Here is a 23506-nt window from a genome sequence, read left to right as displayed (position 1 = left end):
ACATTTTTGAACTTTAAAAACAAAGAAAAAAGTCCTTAAAAACAAATGTGCATGGTCACACAACTTTTAAAAATTTATGTTAGAAGCAACACTACATGGTTTGAAAATTAAAATACTTTGTAAGTCAGAACAGAGAAAAAAAACTTCAACCCAAGATTTCTTAAGAAACTGCAGACAAAAACTGAAGTGGAGTTTCCCTAAGTTTTGAGTACAACAGAAAGCACAACATGTAAGTACCTCAACTAGGCCTTCATTCTGTTTTCTCAGGACTCACCTAAACTAAAGGGCTTTCAAATTCTTGTCCTATATCACAACTGACAATGTCTATAAGACATGCTATCTGTGCCTCTGCCCTTATATTTACTTTGCCCCCAAAGCCCCTCTTTCTAGCAAATTCTAACAAAGATGTCAATACCTAATTCTGAATACAAATGTCTCTAATAAAGCTTTCCTTGCATATTCTCCTCCCACCTTCTCCCAACAATTCTGTGAATTCATAAATACTCTGTATTTTTGTGGAAGTTGTTATCACATGATAATAACCTGTTTAATGCACAGCATAGGCACTCAAATATTTTATGGAGAAATAAATCAAAGAACACTGTCAGACTAGACAGAAATTATGTTCAAAATAAAGTGATATAAAATTTGATCTTCCTTTGTGAAAAGTATAAATATGAGTAATATAAGTAACGTGAGTAAAATATTAGTTCTTTAACCAGTTATCTAAAGTGTAATAGACACGGGCACCTGGGTAGCTCTGACGGGTAAGCCTCTGACTCTTGATTTCAGCTTAGGTCATGATCTCAGGATCTTGAGATTGAGCCCCACATCACACTCTGCATTGAGCATGCTTAGGATTCTCTCCCTCCTTCTACCTCTGTCCCACTCACCCATCCCCAGGTTGCACGCACTCTTTTCCTCTCTCTCTGGAAAAAAAGAAAGAAAGAAAAGCCAAAATCTAGGTAGTATCTGGCCCACTTTTGCCCCAATTTCATCTCAAAACAAGTGGGATTTGGGTGCAGCAAATTAAAAACTGCTAGGCAAATTAGCTATACTAAGCAAGAGCTGAGGTACTATTATTATTATCCGCATATTTTCTTATTAAAAAAACATTAATCTATCAGTTCTGTAATTTAATAAAATCTCAGACCAACAGGACTTAATTAGAATACTTGGATTCACGTGGATTTTAATAACTTTCCATAAAAATCACTTCGCTGAGGTTCAAAATTGCCTCTTCAATGAACTGTTTCCTAAAGAATCTATTACATTGGCACAGGCATTTCTTTTCCAAAGAGAAAACTATCTTTTGGAGGAAAATTATAATTAGCTCTGTAAATTTTATTTATAATCCACTGTGCTCATTAAATACACTTAACTGGGCTAAAATGGCACCAAATAAACTATTCACCAGCAAAATGGTAGACAACACAGTACTAGAGGTCAATGCTCTGCAACCTAAATGGTAATCAGGGTAGAGCAGTATTGAAATAGACCCTCATCTCTTTAAGCTCAAACAAGTTTGTTTGAATCACCTGCTACAGGAAACATGTATTTTATTTTTCATTTGTCACAAAAGTACCTTTTTTGGGGCTTAGTATCCTAAGCAAACTAGGATCATGTATAAACTACACATACATGCTACACAATTTCATAACTGAAATTTTGTTTAAATGCTAGAAAGGAAGGAACATTACCTCTTCTCCTTTTAAGTTCGTGTATAATAAATGTAGGTAAATATGACTTCCAGCTCTACTCTCACTTTCTAGCATGCTGCTATAGAAGAACAAATAGTCCATTCTGACAACTTATGAAATGACACAGACACTATATGAAGTGGCAAGATAACAAAACCAAAGTTTTACAGGAATTTTTTTTAAAGATATTATTTATTTATTTTAGAGAGAGAAAGAGCACGTGCAGGGAGTGGAAGGAGGGGCAGAGGGAGAAGGAGTAGCAGACTCCCTGCTGAGCTCCAGGAGAGGCTCAATCTCCAGAGGACTAAGGGAGCTGAATCAAGAATCAGATGCTTAACTGACTGAGCCACCCAGGTGTCCCCAGCCATTTATATTTTTTAATGAGGGAGGAGGGGGACATATGTATTTGCCTGTATATACATATCTGTGGGAGATTAATTAAAGACACTGATGTTGGAGTTATCCTAGAAGATTCTTTGCACCAAGTTTGGTTCCAAAACAAGTAATTCTTAATGTGGTATTACTTTCCAAGTGTAAATGTAAACCTGAAAATGCATTCAATATACACATCAGTTTTCTTCATTTTGATTGAGAAATGGCTATTCTGCTTGATCAGTTATCGCAGTCAGTAAGGGGTTATCACAAGATCGTCTAAAAGGGGATTCTGAAATAGAATTACTCAGAGGGGGAGAAGGATAATGATGGTAACACTATTTCATTGTTTCCCCCTTTTATCTCTTAAATTCTGAATCATAGGAGTCTATTACCTAATCAAATTAATATTTTCTGGTCCAATATCCATACTATTATGCATGACATTTAATTTACTTATGGGGGGGAGGGGTAGAGGGAAAAGGTGACAGCATCATCTATGCACACACATCACAGAGCCAGATGTGGGTCTCAATCTTTCAACCTTGAGATCATGACCTGAGCTAAAATCAAGAGTTGGATGCTTAATTCACTGAGCCATCCAGATGCCTCTACACACGACATTTTTTATAACAGCTTCCCATGTCCAAAGTATCCCTTGCTATCTGAATTAGTTTCTGAATTCAGAGAGCATGTTCAGGGTGAGATGGATACCTGAAAATCTCTCACTTAAACAGAAGAGCTAAAATGATAAAGCCCTGAAGAAAACATAGAAGAAAATCTTCAAGAATTTGGATTTGACAGTGATTTCTTGGATGGGACACCAAAAACACAGGCAATAGAATAAAAAACAGACCAAGTAGTTCAGCAAAACCCAAAACCCTTGTGCATAAGAGGACACTGTTAAGAAAGTGAGAAGACAACCCACACAGAGGGAGTTAATATTCCCAAGTCTTACACAGAATGTATAAAGAACCCTGTAAACCAACAAAAAAAGCAGCATAATTCAAAAAGTGCTATACCAATTTACTCAACATCAGCAGTGAATGAAAGAGCCTGTTTCCCTAGATTCCTGCCAACACTGAATTACTATCATTATTAGGATGAAATTTTTTAGTTTTGCCAAAATGTATTATAGAAAGTCTCAAAATCATTGAAACATAAACGAAGTATGCCTTCACATCAAGTACACAGCATTGTAAGTCAATTATATCTTTAAATACATATTAAATTTAAAAAACATATTAAATAAACACATTACAAATACATTAAATACAGAATCAGGATCCTTAAAATCTATGATATAACTTTATTTAAAAAGACTTTATTTACTTGACAAAGAGCACATAGACAAGCAGGGGGAGAGGCAGAGGGAGAGGGAAAAGACTCCCCACCGAGCAGAGAGCCTGATGCAGGGCTTGATCCAGGACTCTGGGATCACCACCCAAGCTGAAGGCCGATGCCACCTAAGTACCCTTATAATATAACTTTAAGTAAAAGACATTAAAAGAGCATCATCTCCTAATATTTTCACAAAAGAATGAACTTCAAACTTCAATTATTAATATGCCAGTTTCTGGGATCCCTGGGTGGCGCAGCGGTTTGGTGCCTGCCTTTGGCCCAGGGCGTGATCCTGGAGACCCGGGATCGAATCCCACGTCGGGCTCCCGGTGCATGGAGCCTGCTTCTCCCTCTGCCTGTGTCTCTGCCTCTCTGTCTCTCTCTGTGTGACTATCATGAATAAATAAATAAAATCTTTAAAAAAAAAAAAAAAAAAAAAAAATTAATATGCCAGTTTCTAAACAATGAATTGAAATTTTTAATAAATTAGTGAAATATTTGAAGTATGTCACATAATTCAAGAAAAGGGAAAATTTCACTCATGGAATGGAACCTGGGTTTTGTTTTTACATTTTTTTTTAAAGATTTTATTTATTTATTCATGAGAGACAGAGAGAGAGAGAGAGAGAGAGAGAGACAGGCAGAGACACAGGCAGAGGGAGAAGCAGGCTCTATGTAGGGAGTCCGATGTGGGACTCAATCCCAGGACTTCAGGATCACGCCCTAGGCTGAAGGCAGGCGCTAAACCGCTGAGCCACTCAGGGATCCCTGGGTTTTGTTTTTAAAAACCACATAAACAGTTTTATTTTATTTTATTTTTTTTCACATAAACAGTTTTAAAAAAATTACATAAACAGTTAATAATCATTCAATACTAATCATGACAGAAAATAATTTATTTTTTTTCAGAGGGTCTTGTTTTTGCTCTCTATTGCCAAAAGAAAAATTCTACAGAGACAAAATATATGATCTATATTTGTTTTTACTAGTAATGTAAGGCTTAATATTTGCTTTATTTTTTATTTTATTTTTTTAGGGAGAGGGAAAGGCAGAGAATCTTAAGCAGGCTCCATGCCCAGCACAGAGCTGAACATGGGGCTCAAGCTCACAACCCTGAGATCATGACCTGAACCGAAATCAAGAGTCAGACACTTAACTGACTGAACCACACAGGCATCCTATAATAATTGCTCTAAAAGCAGCACTAACAAAAACCCAACTACTTTTGAAGAATTGGGGGTACATGTTTCAGTTACATTTGGTAAAGCCTTGTTTTAAAATAAAGCCCCTCCCAAAAAATAATAAAATAAAATAAAAGCCCCAACATGCCTCATAATATTCCATCTTTCCCTTCTTGGCCAAGGATACTTAATCTTTTTACAGTCATGAACTCCTCTAAGAAGCTGGTGAGAGCTATGTAAAAAATGTACCCAAACAAACACAAAACTCTGTACAGACTGTCAGGTTGCCTTGTGAGGACAACCACACACACCCGCACCCTCCCAAGGACCACAGGTTGTGAAGCCGGACATCAGGCTATAAGGAAAAGAAAATATTCACAGGAACCTGTCACAAGCCAGATGCTTTATATAAATTTAATTCTGTATACAACCATTGAAGATAATAGGCATTTATAGTCCCACACTATAAAGAGAAGGCCAAGGCTGAGTAAGATAAACCCAATTGTCTGTGTGTAGTTATTAAGCTTGGGTTCTAAAGAAAAAAAAATTGGGTTCTGATTCCACAGCCCATGCTCTTTCCATTACTTCTGAAGCACTAATTCAGAGGTTACTAATATATCCAACATCCTATGCTAAAGTAGCTGTCTGAAAAATAAATACCAACTTAATCACTAGCAGTTCTGTAACCTTCTATCAGAAACCACAGATTATATTCTATTTAAAAACAAGATATATGGATATAAACCACCTATGTATTGAGAGTAAATATGTACTGTGAAATCATCGAAGTACAAAACCTCATCATTAGCATGGACTATTAAAAAAAACTATAGAAAGATTACTAAGACTTCTATAGCTGTAGAAGATAAGCTGTAACATTGTTTCAAAGGAAAAGGTCTAGATAAAAATCTTTGCCAATCAACCTTATGAAAATCCTTGAGGTCAGCAGGAACAGATATTCCCTTCTGAGAGATGAGGAAAATAGGGCTCAGACGAGGTTAATCAATTTAGCAAAGATTCATCCCGTTCATTTTTTCAAGAACTGGTACAATACCCATTTTTTTCTTGGCTTGTAATCTAACTCATTCGCAGTTCATTTTATCAACAAAACATCCCAAGCTACTTCATATGTCTATGATCTTTGAAGAATAGCAACTATTAGAAATTTGTGGATGCTACAGCAATTTGGAGAAAAACAAAAGTGCCTGTATCATTAAGGTTTCTGGTAACATGTAAAAAGCACATGAATTTGATGTTAAGGAATTAACAGTAAAAATCAAGTTATTTCACGCAGTCAGAAATATTCCAAAATTTTAGCCAGAGTGTTAAGTCAATTCTTTCTACCTAGATTCATTGTTTTACTTATATATGCATATAATTTAAGTATGCATGTGGGCCTGTATGGTACCCATCACCTGAAATTAGATATTATATGAAATGGCTAAAACTTGTGGTCAACACATGACCTAAAATAAATTTAGTATCTTTACTACAGAGTAAATAGGGTTAAGAAAAATCAGTTATTATATTTGGATAGCCTATGAGAAAGAAGGGATGGGGACGATTTTTAATGTATCAACTTGCTTTATGAGGAGTGACAGGAATTAATCCTTGTATTAAACAATTCATTGTACAAAAGCTTTCAACATATGGCATGCCTGAGTGGCTCAGTTAAACATGTGACCCCTGATTTTGGTTTAGGTCATGATGTCAGGGCTATGAGATGGAGCCTTGCTTAAGATTCTCTCTCTTCCTCTCCCTCTGCCCCTCCCCTAACTCCTCACTCTCTCCCATCTTCTATTAAAAGACAAAACAAACAAGAAAACCCAGAAACAAAATGGAACAAAAAACCCACAAAAGCTTTCAACATATGTTAATAAACTGGATCCCTATAACCACCTCAAAAGACAGGTGGTATTATATAATCATTAAACATCTCTGAGCCTCAATTTCTTCCCTGTTAATCTGTCTAGTAAATAAGAAGGTGAGATTCAAATCTAGGTTTCCTGATTACAAACCCAGTATTCTTTCCCAACGCCATGTAGTAGTAACAACATAGGTATATCCCATTTCAAACGCCTGCCATAAAAACACAAATGCATACATGGTCACCCTGCCATGCATAGTCCTAGACAAGCCTCAGAGCCTGTTGTAGTCTCAAAAAAAAAAAAAAAAAAAAAGACTATTTGGAGATAATACAGAGATTAAACTCAAACTTCCATAATAAGTATCAAGTTTAAATAAAAAGTCCATATAGAGAAATCCTCGGATCCCCAATGAGCACAAGGTGATGGCAATTGTACTCACCCGTCTTGAAGGACAGTGCTCATCCTTCTCCTCTGTCATCTTCCCACCTTTAAGTGCTTTCCTTGGGTGCTTGATAGTTGTTTTTATGGCAGGTCGACATACATAGTTCTCCAAGTTTTTTGGAGGTTTTTTAGTTCTCTTAGCCTGAAGGCCAATTTTCAATTTTAAGTTTCCCTCTGAAAAGTTTGTTTCTTTCACTGAAAACTGTTGCTGTGCATCAGTCAAACCATCCTCCTTCCCTGCTTCGCTGTTTCTGTCCCAATTCCTCTTGCGAAGGTCCTCTTCCTCTTTCGTGTTGCTCTCTAGCTCTCCTTCTCTCTTGCTGACCACTGTGCCGGTACCAAGGGCAGAGGGACTCTTCCTTGAAAATCCTTCCGAGTCAGAACCCAATCCTAACATAGCAGTATTTCTAGGGTCCATCACAAGTGTCTGTTATTGCCAAAGAAGCTTATGAAAATTTTACAGAACTGTGTTCCATAAAAAACAGGGATCTCCAAAACTTGCATCCAGCATCTCTTTCTCTGCAGGATAAACCATAACAAATAGTCATCAGAATAGAAGCAACTACTGATTAATATCAGAAATAGGTATAAGGGGAGAGGGACAAGGAGGCCAAGAAGAACCCCAAATCACAGTTAAAACTAACCAAAATATAGTACAAAATGAATTTAATATAGTTATAAATAAACTTAAAATTTTTTAGAGTAAGCTTATTATTCTACAGATATCATTAAACAGGCTATAGTGGTACATGTTAGGAATTGGTTTAGTGCTCCATTTATAAGGCTTTTCAGGTTAGGACTCTTTTTTGAAAAAAAATATTTATTTATTAATTCACGAGAGAGAAACAGAAAGAGGCAGAGACATAGGCAGGAGAAGAAGCAGACTTCCTGCGGGTAGGCTGATGTGGGACTCGATCCCAGGACCCCGGATCACGCCCTGAGCCAAAGGCAGACGCTCAACCACTGAGCGACCCAGGTGCCCCCAGATGAGGACTCTTAGGCAAGAATTCTTTGCTGCTGGTGTACAATTCAACTCTGAATTCATACACTCACTCATTCATTCAAAAATATTTCTGGGCTCCTATCATGTGTCAGGCATTGTATAATAATCTGGTAATACAGTACTTGGCAAAACAGACCCAGTTCCTAAATTTACAAGCCTTATACTCTAGTGAGAAAGACAAATACTAAAAAGTTGTTATACAAATCATTTATAACAATTGTTATAAAAATTCTGAAAACCACAAATTTAATCTTAAAAGTTTTCCTAATAGCAAATAGTCAGTGGACATTTTAATTCCCCAAATCCATACTCTTTTCCTAAATCATAAAATATTTTTAAACAAGCAAATTATTATTTTCAACAGATGTACACCTTACCTGAGAATCTAAATAATCTACACAGGGCAAACTTCTTCTCATAAAGATCCTCAGGAAACCAGATTACCATATAATCAAAAGGCTGACTAGTCAATACAAAACCAAAACAATTCACTATTCTTGAGGATTGACAGACTAGTCTTTATTCTAAATACTCGATCCCGGGACCAGGATCACGCCCTGAGCCAAAGACAGACGCTCAACTGATGAGCCACCCAGGCATCCTGAAGATCCTATTCCTTAGAACATTCCATTTATGAAACTATGTATATTTCGTAAACTATGAACCTTAAGACATTTCTGTACAACAAGATTATAAAATTCTCAAAGACAAAGATCATGTAACTATTTCACAATTTCTACAAGGAATGTAAGTAAAATGCATTAAGCTGATGACTGGCAATACAGCAAGGGTTTGAGAGAAGATACCAACAATTAGTTATTATTACAAATAACAGCAGTTAGCAGTATATTAAGTACTTGACAAATACTGGCCAATGACTCAACTCTTCAGTTTGTTCCTACTCTTCTCAGTCACAAGGATAATCTTCCAATCAGCTAACTGACAATTCTTGCTGTCTACTGCTTTACAGATTAACACTTCACAATAGTTTTCAAGGCTTTTCATAATCCAGCTCTTAAGTATTCAACCTTGTTGGTCCTTACTTCCTAACACACATCCCCTATGATGTTGTCAATTCAGTTTCCCTTACCGTCCCTAACAAATCAAATTCATTTCTGCTTCTGTGCCATGTGCTTTCCTTCCCTCCAAAAGTACAAAGTCCTGTTTTATCCACGATGGGTTCAAATCCTGAAATTTAAAACTCAGAGAACCACAAGATTTTTCCTAACTCACTAGTGACAAAATCTGACCAGATCTGATCTGGATCCATTTGGTCTTAATTACCACAATTTTTGTGAATAGTCATACATTTTAATATAAAAGTATTAATGTGCTTGATGAAGAAGTGCTACTCTAAGCATCACTACATTGTCTTTCTAAAAGTAAAAAAAAAAAAAATGTAGTAGGTGGGGGGATGGGGTGACTGGGTGACAGGCACTGAGGAGGGCACCTGAGGAGCACTGGGTGTCATACTATATGTTGGCAAATAGAACTTCAATAAAATAAAAATAAAAAACACACACACAAAAAAAATAGAACCAAAAAACCCGAACTTTTGTATGATGGTTTGTGGACATCTAGTCTCACACTTATTTTTAATTAAGCTTGCACTGACCAGATCCTTCCCTAAATACCTACTATCCAATAGGATCACAATTTGAGTAATCAGTTTTTTTTTCTTGCTCCACATATGTCAACCACATCTCCAAATAAGATTATAGTTACAGTGTAAGTTTCATGAGGGTAGGGACCTCTTCTGGCTTGTTCCCCACTGTTTCCCCAGCATCCAGAACAATGAGCAGCACATATATTAGTACCCAATAAATAGCTGAATGAATTTTAAGGCCCCCATAGCCTCTAACATAATGTCTGGCATGTAGAAAATGTTTCTCCTTTCTTTTCTTTTCAAATATTTTATTTATTCATGAGAGACACACAGAGAGAGGCAGAGACACAGGCAGAGGGAGAAGCAGGCTCCATGCACGGAGCCCAATGTGGGACTCAATCCCGGGACTCCGGGATCACACCCTGAGTGAAAGGCAGACGCTCAACCACCAAACCACCCAGGCGTCCCTCTCTTTTCGTATATGATTTCATCTTGTGTTAGAATGAGAGTCCCATATACAAGTTTTTTCTTTTTTTTGTATATGTTTATTATATGTATTTTATAGAGGTGGTTTCAACAAATTCACAATATCTTAATTGTACCAGTCACAGCTTCAAAATTATGTCTTCTACCTCTTCTCTGTACCATCAAAGCTGGTCTAAGGAAAACAATCAGGTTCACTGATCTCATTTTACATTCCTTTTTTTTTTTTTTTAAAGATTTTATTTATTCATGAGACACAGAGAGAGAGAGAGAGAGAGAGAGAGAGAGAGAGAGAGGCAGAGACACAGGCAGAGGGAGAAGCAGGCTTCATTCAAGGAGCCTGATGTGGGACTTGATCCCAGATTCATGAATCATGCCCTGAGGCAGACGCTCAACCACTGAGCCACCCAGGCATCCCTCATTTTACATTCCTAAATGCTAACCTCAACTGGGCCTTTAGTGTTAAAACGTGTTTCCCTAACCCACCACTCTCCTATACAACTACCTCAAGTTGTCTCCACCCTCACTGACTTTGCTTCCAATCTGATGATGGCAGTAGAAACAATCAGAAGACAACTGCCACAGGCTTCCACTATACTGCATACCTACCCACCTCCTGGTGTCTGCTCCTATAGATTCTGCCTTCCCTACTATCATAATATACTGGGGTGCCTGGGTGGCTCAGTCAGTTTAGCATCCAACTCTTGGTCTCAGCTCAGGTTTTAATATCAGGGTCATGAGTTCAAGCCCCAAGTTGGGCTCCACACTAGGTATAGAGACAATTAAAATATCTATATTTATACATCTCCAACCCCACCACTTGAGCACTGAATCCTATCCACCTTGCATTCTCAAGAGCTTTATTTGGGCAACCTATCCTTTCTCCCTTGCAACATCCATTTCTCATTTTTCCTCTGGATGATGCCTATCAGCATGAAAACACAGTACAATATTTCTCATCTAAGAAAACTCTTGACCCCGTATCTTCTACCAGCTTCCCATTTCTCCGTCCCTGTCCCGTACAACAAAACTTCTTCAAAGAGTAGTAGTAGTAGTCCATTCTCACCATCTCTAAATCCTTGTCTTTTTCCTCTGGAATGCACTGATCACACTTCTACCACCATCTCCCCACAGAAAGTGCTGGTCAAGGTCACCAATGTACTCAACACTGCTAAGTACACCAGTGAGTTCTTAGTTGTCCACACAACCTAGCTACAGAATGTGACACAGCAGAACAGCCCCTTCATCTCTGCACAAGAGCCCTCTCTGGATTCTTCTGCCTTACTGGCTAATCAACCTCAGTCTCCTTTGCTAGTTTTTTCTTTTCTCCCCAAACTTTAAACACTGGAGCACCCCAGGGTATGCTCTTCTGTTGCCTATCTACTACATCTACTTGCTACATAAACCAAATCTAATCTTCTGGCCTTAAATTCCATCTAACATTATTGATTCAAAAATTTCTATCATAGGCACAAACACCTTTCTCAAACTTTAGACTCCTATAACTCTAAATGCCTACTTGACACAATGCCTAGATGTCTACTAGTTAGGCGCCGCAAGCTTAGCATGTCTAAAACCAACTCATCTTCTCCCTCATCCCCCCATGTGCTCATCCCACAGGCTGCCTCATCTCAATAAATAAATGCAACTCCAGCTAGAAGTATTTAGACTAAAAATTCCTAATCACCCTTAATTCTTTTCTCTTGCCTCACATGTCCATTTAGTCGGCAAAGTCTTCCTTAGCTTTGAAATACATGGACAACCTATTTCCTGCTAATTTGACCACTACCACTCAGATCCAAGTAATAACATCTCACCTGGTCTACTGCAAAAGTCTTCACTGGCTCCTTGCTTCAGCCCTTTGTAGCTCTCTACAGTCTTCTCAACACAGCAGCCAGGTGATCCTTCTAAAGCTCGTATCAGATCATCTCACTCCTCTGCTTAACACCCTTTCAATGGCTTCCCATCTCACTCAAAGCAGAAGTCAAAGTCCTTACAATGGTCTAAAGGCCCTATTTTACTCTGGCATACAATCCTCTCTACCTCCTTTCCATCTATTACCAAAATCTCCACTTAGTTCCAAGAAGGGGGGGCACGGGTCTCCTTCTGTTTCTCAAGTAAAGAAAAATACTCCTACCGCAGGCCCTTTGCAATTATTATTCTGCTTGATGAGAATTCTCTTTCCGCAGACAACTGCATGGTTTGCTCTTTCATGTCCTTCACATGTTTGCCTAAACGTAACCTTACAGAACAGGCAGTCCCTGACAGTCCTTTGTAAAACAGAAAAACACTCATCTCACCATTCTGTCCTGTTTTATTTTTCTACATGACTCCTAACACTCTGTCCTGTTTTATTTTTCTACATGACTCTTCTCACCATCTGATGTACAATGTATTTATTTATTGTTGATTTCTTTCCATTGGGATGTAAAATCCACCAGGAAATAGATTTTTGTCAGTTTAGTTCAATGTAATGTCCTAGCACCTAGAACTGTACCTGGCATATAAGAGGTGTTCAATAATTATTTGAATTAATGGCATGTTTTTTGTGATATACATATATATATTTTAAGATTTTACTTATTTGACAGAGAAAGACAGCACAAGTAGGGGGAGTGGCAGGCAGAGGGAGAGGGAGAGGGAGAAGCAGACTCCCCACTGAACAGGGAGCCTGATGCAATGTGGGACTCGATTCCAGGACCCTGGGATCATGACCTGAGCCCAAGGCAGATGCTTAACTACTAAGCTATTCAGGCGCCCCTACATTACTAGCTTTAATATGTTCCTTTTCTAGTTCTTTTCTCCCCTTTCTTCTTAAATCTTCTTTCTTGTTTCTTACTTAAGTAGGCTCCATGTCCAGAGTGGAATCCAACATAAGTCTTAAACTCACGACCCTGAGGTCAAGAGTCAAACACTTGGGGCACCAGGGTGGCTCAGCTGATCAAACATCTGACTCTTGATTTCAGCTCAGGTCATGAGATCAAGCCTTACGTCTGGCTCCAAGCTCAGGCTGCTGACAATTCACTCCCTTTCCTTCTGTCCCTCTCCTTGTTCTCTGACTCTCTGACATTGTCTCTCTAAAATACATAAATCTTAAAAAAAAAAAAAAAGAGAGAGAGAGAGAGAGAGAGAGAGAGTTGGACACTTAACTGAGCCCCCCAGGCACATGTTTTAATTTTTAATACCCATCTTAGGCTCATGGGTGGTTCAGCTGGTGAAGCATCTGCATTCAGGTCATGATTCTGATCCCTGCTCAGCAGGGAGCCTGCTTCTCCCTCTATCTCTGCCACTCCCTTGCTATGCTCACTCTTGCAATCTCTCTGTCAAACAAAAAAATATATATATTAAAAAAAATTAATACCCATCCTGTGTTTCATGTTACTAGGTGAATTGACAGACCTGTCATATATTTTTTTGGTTAGTCATGAAAACAAATCTGTCCTAAAATAAAAACAAATAATTTACACAAAAATAACTGCTTTTATAATATTCACTCAGAAACACACACATTTTAAACTTTCCCTGCAATTTATTCATAATAAAGGAATTCCAGAACTCTTAATATACACGTATAAAAGTGAAGCAGAATTTCAGTATTTCCTCCAAAGAACTCAAAAGCATTTACACCAGCACTTAGTCACTTTTAACACATTCCAGAGAAGGGTTTGGAGAGCATGATTCTCTTCACTTTAAAATGGAAAAATTGAATCTGAGTGACACAGATTATATAAATAGAATACCAATAAACCAAAAAAGAATTAATTTGACAACACTGATCACTACCCCAGAAATGTTTGTAAGAATAGAGAAACATTATGCTTCCCTAACTTGATCAAAGAGGAATAATATGCCGAAGGGCATATTTTGTGAACCCATCTAGGCAGTGAGACTGGAAAAGCATGATGGGCAAACACTACATACCAAATTTAAGTGTTTCTAGTAAAGATAAATCCAAATTCTGAAGATACTTCACAACATAGAATGCTTTTTATCTGCTAAATGTAAACTGCTTGAAAACCAATCCCTACACCAGCTGCCGGAATGCTGATTCTGAACTTTGAAAGCAGTGTTCTTTGTGAATGATACTCTTTAAGTTTTTGGAAAGGTATCTATATAATCTAGGTATGCTGTCCAGGAATAAGAATGCCACGTTGTTACAAAATGTATTCTGGTGACTACTACAATATATTCAAGTCAAAATACAGTTACTAGGAGAAACAGAACTAAAGACTGCTAGAATCTCTTTGCTTTAAGAGACAAATTCAATATTCATCTCACAGGCAACTTTGGGATTTATAGGATATATTTAAATCACTAAAACAATCCAGAACAATCTAGTCCAAATTCAAGGGAAACTAACACTAAATCTATAGCATGAAGTCCTTTTGCTGCGATCATTTTAGCTGTGAGCAAACTTTTTAGAAAATTACTAATTGGGATGCCTGGGTGCCTCAGCGGTTGAGCATCTGCTTTCAGCTCAGGGCATGATCCTGAGGTCCTGAGATCGAGTCCCACGTTGGGCTCCCTGCAGCGAGCCTGCTTCTCTCTCTGCCTCTCTCTCTGCCTGTGTCTCTCATGAATAAAAAATAAAAATGGGCAGCCCCAGTGGCGCAGCAGTTGAGCGCCGCCTGCAGCCCGGGGTGTGATCCTGGAGACCTGGGATGGAGTCCCATGTCGGGCTCCTTGCATGGAGCCTGCTTCTCTCTCTGCCTGTGTCTCTCTCTCACTCTATGAATAAATGAACAAATAATCTTGAAAAAAATAAAAAATAAAAATAAAATCAACTACATATTTTTTAAATACTACAAAATTGAGTCCTTATAGTGGATGCAGCATATGTAAAAAAAAAAAAAAAAAAAAAAAAGAAAACCAAAAAAATATATATCTAAAAATTTACTGAGCTCTTAGTATGTGCAAAGTTCTATGCTAATCCATTATATAGATTATCTCAGTTACTATAATTATTCCATTTTCAGAGATGTAAAAAAACCAGTTAATAATCAATAAAAGGTTGAGCCCAAGTCTGTCTGGCTCCTTTCAAATACTATGTTATACTGCCTCCCAAAGAGCATTTTTATTCCTGGTCTTATCACTCCTCTCTCTTATATGTAGCATACTTGCTGTTTGAAATTCTTACTTGCCTTCTATAATCACACATTCTATTGGCTCTCCAACTACCTGTGCAACCATTATATCATTTCCTTTATGTGTTCATCATTCTTAATCTATCCCTTCATTCAATGAATATTTTGAGAGCCTCAAAATATATTTTGAGAATATATTTAAAATACAAAGGATGTATTTTGTGACAACCACTATAGAAATAGTTATAAGTAATACAGTATGGTTCTAGGTCTTAGGAACTTTAAATTTTAGAGGGGGAGGCCAATAAATGACTACTTAACTATGCAATTGTAACATGATAGATGTGAAGGTATTATCTATATGAGGTAGTATATCAAGGAAACTTGGAGGGATAGGGAACATATCTTAGAAAAACAGTTAACTTTAAGCTGAAGCCTAGTTTGAGTAGGAAACAGCAGGGCAAAATGTAGACGTAAGTGTGTTCTAAAAATAGGGAATAGTATGTATAAAAAGTCCCTGAGATTGTAAAGATTAACAGCAGATAAACCAAAGGGGGGACAGCACAAAACAAAAGTGGAAAGATAAATGAAAATAGCTTTCAAAGAGCCTTGTTGGGCTTCCTCAAGCACTGGAATCCAAAAAGCAGCTCTGAGAAGCAGAATAATAAGATACAGTTTATACTTGAAGAAAACCTCTCTGGCTGCTGTGGAAGAATGATTAGAAAGACAGCAAAAGTTGGGGTGCCTGTGTGACTCAGCTGGGGTCATGATCTCAGGGTCATGAGATCCAGTCTGGAGTTGGACTGACTCAGCTTGGAGTCAGCTTGAGATTCTCTCCCTATCCTGCTGTCCCTCTCTCAACTCGTACTATTTCTAAAATAAATAAAATCTTGAAAAAGGAAGAAAGACAGAAGTTGATTCTGGAATATCAATTATAAAATTCACAGATTAGGGAAATAGCACTGGAAACAAGAAAAATGGATGCATTGAGAGTTCAAAGGCATAACTGATTCGATTTGTCAGCAAGATGTAGGAAAGGAGGGAGAGAACTGAAGACTTAAGCACTGGTGAATAGGTATGGTGGTACCACTTAAACATTCCATCAACAACTATTTACCAATTGCCTATTATGTAACAGGAACTGGGGATATAGCAGTGCAAAAACATAAAAATTCCTGACCTCATGGGGCTGACATTATAAAAGCTGTCTACTGGGATGAGACAGAAAAGGGGAGATTAAGAGTTCAGTAAGTACATTAAATTTTAGATATCTGTGAAACATTTAAGTGGAAAGGTCAAGCCAACAGCTAGGAACACATGTACACAACATATAGAGAGGAAGGCTGTATGATAGCACTGTATAAAATATATAATGGAGTTCTATATTTTTTTTCCAATTTAATAAGAAAGATAATTTATCTTAACTCTAATATGTAAGAATAACTCTTCTTTTTTTAGGTAAGTACACTTATCTAAAATTACCACATTGCAGATTGAACAATGCTGGTAGATTTTAGGCTTAAAATAAGTCTAGTCTGTCTCATCTGTGATAAATTTTTGTTTTCTCTGTGGTCTTTATCAAACAAAGAGACTGTAATCATTGTTCTAATTCTCAACAGTAAAAAAAAAACAGGTATCAATTAACTGTATAAGACTTAACATAAATTTAAAAAAAAAAAAAAAAAAAAAAAAAGGGATCCCTGGGTGGCGCAGCGGTTTAGCGCCTGCCTTTGGCCCAGGGCACGATCCTGGAGACCCGGGATCGAATCCCATGTCGGGCTCCCGGTGCATGGAGCCTGCTTCTCTCTCTGCCTGTGTCTCTGCCCCTCTCTCTCTCTGTGACTATCATAAATTTAAAAAAAAAAAAAAAAAAAAAAAAAAAAAAAAAGACTTAAAAAAAAATACAGCACATCATGCATCTTAATTTGTCCTAGTTTTCATACTTTTTAATCATACATCTTACAGATGACCATCCTATTTCTTAGGATATATCATATTAGCCAAGGAAGCATAGTACCACCAGTTGATTAAGTCAGAAACCTGGCAGTCATCCTTGATTCCTCTCACTCCCTTAATCCCAACATGAACCATATATATATATATAAAATACAGCAGCTTTCTAACTTCTCTGCAAATCTACCTTGTTCTTCTATCCCTTCTCTAAGATGTAGCTAGAAATAGGATTAAAAAATAATCTGATTATGTCATTTCCCTGCTGGACCAAGAGAGAGCTCCCTGATGAGTGCTCATGTGGCATTCTGTAAGTCTCTTAACACTCACATCCTTGAATGTTATATGCTTAGTTAGAGACTGTGAACTCAGGGACAAGGCACATGGTTTCACACTAAACAAAAGGGCCAATTCAAAAGGGCACCATTCACATTGTAAATATCTTGCATTTGATTTTTATAAAAATTTTCTGTGGAGAAATGAGTAGGAATGTAAAATGGTACAGACACTTTGGAAACAGTTTGGCAGTTCCTCAAAAGGTTAAATAGAGTTACCAGATGGCTCAGCAAGTTACTGCTTAGGTATATACCCAAGAAAAATGAAAACACAGGTACACAGAAAAGTTGTATACAAATGTTCACAGCAACATGATCCATACAATGGAATGTCATTCATCAACAACAACAAAAAAATGAAGTCTGGGGCACTTAGGTAGCTCAGTCTGTGTCCGACTCTTGATTTTAGCTCAGGTCATGATCTCAGGGTCCTGGGATAGAGGCTTTGTTGGGATCCGCCCTCAGTAGGGATTCTGCTTGAGATTCTTTCCTGCTGCCCTTCCCCACACTCACATGTGCTCTAATAAATAAATCTTAAAAAAAAAAAAAAAAAAAAAAGAAAGGAATGAAATACTGGTACATATTTAAAAAAAAGGAATGAAACACTGGTACATATTATAATAAGGTTTAAGATGAATCTTAAACATTATGCTAAATGAAAGACACACTAGTTCTAGAATACAACAAATTATATTATTCCATTTATGCAAAATGTCCAAAAAAGGCAAATCCAAAGAGAAAGCAAGTAGATTAGTGGCTACCTAGGGATACGGGAAAAGGGGAATGTCTGGGATGGGGAGACTGCTAGCTAACGGACACCAAGATCAAATGTTCTAAAATTAGGTAGTGGTGGTGGCTGAATAACTATGTGAATATATCAAGAACCACTGAATTGTACACTTTAAATTAATGAATTTTATACGACACTAAATGCATCTCAATGCCATTTAAAATTTTCTGGCAGACCAAAATAAGGTATCTTGTGGAAGGTGTTCCTTTCCTTGTGTAAAAACAAAATATGGGTTAGTGGTAATCCTGCAAAAACGTTCAATTATAGCTTTCAATGTGGCAACAAGCTGATTTATATGACATATGTTGCTATGTGTTGACCTAATTGGCTATTCATTTGGAGAAAACAAAGTCAGATCCATTCTTCATGTTATACACAAATATAATTTCCTCATGGATTAAAGAGCTGTATGCAAAAATGAAAGTACTTGAGGGATATTTGTGAATATTTCTATAGCCTATTGTAGAGAAACCTTTCTATAATTTTTTTTTTAATTTTATTTGTTTATTTATGAGAGATAGAGAGGCAGAGACACAGGCAGAGGGAGGAAAACAGGTTCCATGCCGGGAGCCTGATGTGGAAACTCAATCCTGGGACTGCGGGATCATGCCCTGAGCCAAAGGCAGACGCTCAACCACTGAGCCACCCAGGTGTCCCTGTAGAGAAACCTTGAGCAAATCAAGAAACTAGAAGCCAAAAAGGAAAATACTGACAGATTTGATTACATAAAAACACAGATCAGTATGGTTAAGAGTTATTCTATAAGATGATATGAGAGATGTGCACAGGCAATCATAGAAGAGATGGTAATAATCAAGAAGAAACAGAAAGAGACATCACATCAATAATAGCCAGGGAGGTATGAGTTAAAATAAGACCATTTTCACTCATCAGTTTGGTTGAAATTTAATACACTGATAAAAACTAATAGTAGCGGGACACTAGTTGAGTGGTTTGAGCGTCTGCCTTTGGCTCAGGGCATGATCCCAGACTACTGGGATCAAGTCCCACATCGGGCTCCCTGCATGGAGCCTGCTTCTCCCTCTGCCTGTGTCTCTGCCTCTTTCTCTCTCTCTCTCATGAATAAATAAAATCTTAAAAAAAAAAAAAAAGAATACTAGCAAAGTATATAGGAAAATAAACACTAGTGGCCACCATCATTTATTGTGGAAAGCAAGATCTACAGCATTTATGACAATTTTAAGTTTTACATACTCTCTGACTTCAACAGCAATTCTACTTTTGAGACTCTATCATAGAAAAACAAAAGCATTAATAAATTATATATTGCAGCACTGCTTAATGTGGCCATACCAAAAAAGTTAAATATATATACATTCTCTCTCTCTCTCTCTCTCACACACACACACACACACACACACAGAACCGTGTCTGCCTTTTTTCAGTAAAAGAACAAGCATGATGTTACATGTATAAAAATAGGAAAATATACGTATTTGTATGCATAACAGAAATAAATACAAATGATTATACATCAGCTGACAGCACTGGTTACTTTAGGGGTAAAGGTCTGGAAGTAAAAAGGAAATAAAATTCTATGTATTTTTTCTTGACTTATTACAGAATTTATATTCGTTTTATAACTAAACAAAAATCCAGTAAGAACATATTTTTTAAAAGATCTGAAATACAAAAAAAAAAAAAAAAGATCTGAAATACACATAGCTACCATATGTCCATACCTCTCAAAGTCTTATTATATTCATATCTACATGAAATTAAGCAAAGTAAACCAATTAACTCTGGACATATTTTCTAACTCCATTATTCTTCTACTGTCCAGCTATTTTCTTAAAACACTCCTCTCCTGTTCATTTCCATTCAATCAAGTACCACTTACTACACACATCTTTTTTTATGATGTTACTGTAGTTAAGAACACGTAACACGAGATTTACCCTCTTAAAATTTTTAAGTATGCAATATGGTACTGTTAACTATAGGCACAATGCTGTACAGCACATCTCCAGAACTTATTCATCTTGCTTGACTGAAACTTCATACCTATTGGTATGGAATTCTCCATTTCCCCCACTCCTAATTACATACCTCCTCAAATAGAACACCATTCCTCTTTTAAGGGGAGAGGGGGAGATAAACTGGACTTTATAAAAAATATGAACTTCTGTTTATCAAAACAAACCATGAGAGTGAAAAGGCAAGCCACACATTGGATCATGTTATGTGCAATGCATATACTGGAGAAAAGGATTGCATTCAGAATATTTATTAAGAGTAGGTACTTCACAAAGATACCCAGATATCCAACAGGCACTAAAAGATGCTCAACCTCACCAATAATCAGGGAAATGCAAATCAATACCACAGTGAAATACTATTACCCAATAAAATGGCTAAAATTAAAAAGAATGACAACAAATGTTGGTGAAGGTGTGGAACAAAAGAAATACCTACACATTCCCGGTACAGTTACAAAGTCATACAATCAGTTTGGAAAACTGTTTGACAATATTAACTAAAGATAAAAATAGGCTTACCCTGTGGCCCAGCAATTCCACTCCTAGGTATATGCCAAAGAGAAATGAGTGCATATTGTTCACCAAAAGAGGGGAGGTGGCCGGGTAAGGCTTCTCAGCATCAAGTTGAACTTTGTCTCAGAAGATGGGTAGGTGTTCTCTAAGCAGCCAGGCACTGAGAGGAACATGAAAGTCATGGAGATATAAACAAACTGTGTTTGGGAATGGCAACGGTTCCAAACAGCTGAAGCACAAGGGTAAGAGACCCAAGAAGACACAAAGCTGAAGTGGTTGGCAGGATCTTGAAGAAAGAGCTAGGCAGTCTATTCTGCCAGGAGACATGGTCAGGTCTGGGTTGAGAAACATTCAGAAAGGTGGGTGGGATGTAGCCAGGAAGCCAATCAGGAGTGGGGCACAGAGCGGGAATTCTCACTTTGCTGCCATTTTACCCATTTGAAGAATTGCTTTTCTTATACTCAGCCTGCCATTCTAACACTGGTATGCTGCTTTAACTGATGATCCTCCAGAATTTACTTTATTACCAAAATGATGAAAGGGAAAAGTAGGTGGATGACAATCCAGCAAAGATTTACTAATACTATTCTCCACAACCACCACTGTCCTTATATGAGTTAACTTCTGTTTTTAAGAGCAATCTCTGTCGAGGAACAGGTAAAGAATGCAACTGTCATTCCATGACATTCATAATTAAGAGGCCTATGAAACAAGGAATGTTGGCCTACAACCAAAATTACCTAAAAGCTCCTAAAATTTATAAAAAATTTTACATGTATATGTGCACTTTTTGAGAAAGGATACAAAGATTTCGTTATATTCTCAATGGGGCCCATAATTACTACTACCATTACTACTACCACTGCTGCTACCGCTAGTACTACTAGTACTACCACCACCACCACCACCACCGGAGTTATGATCTGTTTTTGAGGCCAGCGTCAAATGTACAGTACAGAAGGATACTCAGGAAACCAGAAGATGGCCATTTTGAACCATCTAAGTTCTAAGCCTCAGTGAACAGTTTCCAGATGTTTATGGGAACAGATTCATCTAGAAATAGTTTTAGACGCTTATCTGAACCCCAAATCATATTACGGTCTTAAACATCTCAGTTTCTTCTTAAGAAGATCACCTCTAACCTATCTGGAAATCTTTGTAGTGATTTCTTACAGACACCATTTACCTGGAAGAGAAATGGCTCTCTAATGTACACAAGTGATGATTCTTTGACATGGGAAAAAGAAATCATACATGATGGACCTTAACTCTTTGGTGATTTCTATAAAATTGCAACAAGATGTCAGATAAACCCTGGGGAATACGTTATTAGAAATGTCTCCCCTTAATGTTCTGGAATTAATTTCTCTTCCTGGACTACAAAGTCCAAAACTACTGGCCTTTTAGGCATAGTGCCAACTCAACAGATGGGCCCTACATTTTCCTAATGGTAGAGGTAGATTGGCAAGTGTGAAGTCATATACTCAAGCAAGAGAGTATTAGTTTCATGCAGTAGTGAAGAGGACTTCTGTTAAAAGTTTTAAATCAACCACACAAAATAAGCAATATGCTGTGATTCTGTAATTTCTATTCCTTTATATTTTTGGTATCTCAAATACATTTAAATAGATCCCTACCCAAACCCAGATGTCCCAAAATACACAGTAAGTCAACCTAAATAATATGAAGTGCCTAATACCTTCAAGTATCAGATCTTACACATGTATTCTCAGATATGAGATATGTTGACTCAGTAAGTCCACACATGAAAAACCAGCTTCTTTAAAGGTAGGTTTAACAATGCCTCGTGAGAGACCAAAGAAGAAAACAGGAGGCAGCTGGATCTCACTCCCTAAATTTTCAAAGCCAGAAATGGTTATCACGTGAATGGGTAAGAAGCTTCCTGTCTTGTGATACTTTATTATTTTATTATTTTTTTTTAAAGTTTAAGTAATCTCTACACCCAACATGGGGCTCAAACGCATCACCCTGAGATCAAAAGCTGCATGTTGGGGGCAGCGGTTTGGCGTCATCTGCAGCCCAGGGTGTGATCCTGGAGACCCGGATTGAGTCCCACATCGGGCTCCCTGCATGGAGCCTGCTTCTCCCTCTGCCTGTGTCTCTGCCTCTCTCTCTCTGTGTCTCTCATGAATAAATAAATAAAATCTTAAAAAAAAAAAAAAAAAGCTGCATGCTCCTCCAACTGAGCCAGCTAGGTACCCCAAAACTTCATTGTTTTATAAGTTTATATTTATTTTACTTTATGTTGCCTTCCACAATGATTACCTAGGAAAGTAACAACCATTCTGGCCATCTTTTCAGTGTACTCTAGTAAAAATAGGGACTCTGATTTTTAGTTTCATATGAGTGTTCTGATCTCTGCAGCACCATCAAAAAGTTATTTAACAGATAAAAAAATAAATCTGTTCAGCAACCATTTTATTTTTGTCTCTATGTTTACTAATCAGTATTTGGTAGCATTTCTCAAGAAAGTATTATTCCTAAAATGAGCAAACGATTCTTTCAGCTCTGGCATTACTGATTAAATGCCTCTAAATGTCAATACCCCACAATTCCTTCCAAGAACTTCACCTCTTCTCTATCTACACCCACTCTCCAGGTAATCTCATCAAGTCCTATGGCTCTGAATAGCAGCTGTACCCTGATCAACTACTAAATTTATATTTGCTCCAATCCTGAGATATTATATATTAAACTGCCCACTCAGTATCTCAACCAGAAACATGTAACAGAAAATTCAAAGTCAGTAGTACATCCAAACCAAATTCGTAATTTCTGCACTCCTGCAACCTGCCCCATCCAGTGTTCAAAATCCAGG

General features: G+C 37.4%; 1 protein-coding gene across 5 annotated transcripts in view; it reads right to left on the bottom strand.

Annotated features, from left to right (window-relative positions):
- The window catches only part of ASH1L (ASH1 like histone lysine methyltransferase), a 181961-nt gene that overhangs the window by 148208 nt on the left and 10247 nt on the right, over positions 1–23506 (bottom strand). For 3 of the 5 annotated variants that reach the window (XM_035719088.2, XM_035719089.2, XM_049112566.1), the window contains exons 2-3: positions 20674–20827; positions 6902–7422 (exon numbers count right to left, since the gene is read on the bottom strand). In XM_035719088.2, coding sequence (XP_035574981.2) covers positions 6902–7321 — 420 coding nt within the window. In that variant the 5' untranslated portion in view covers positions 7322–7422; positions 20674–20827. The remainder of the gene's footprint in view (positions 1–6901; positions 7423–20673; positions 20828–23506) is intronic. The other 2 variants (XM_035719090.2, XM_035719091.2) reach the window with 1 other exon arrangement.

Source organism: Canis lupus, chromosome 7, assembly GCF_003254725.2.
Source record: "Canis lupus dingo isolate Sandy chromosome 7, ASM325472v2, whole genome shotgun sequence".
Lineage (NCBI taxonomy): Eukaryota > Metazoa > Chordata > Mammalia > Carnivora > Canidae > Canis > Canis lupus.
Note: the sequence above shows the minus strand (reverse complement) of the source record. Positions and strands in the feature narration are given on the sequence as shown.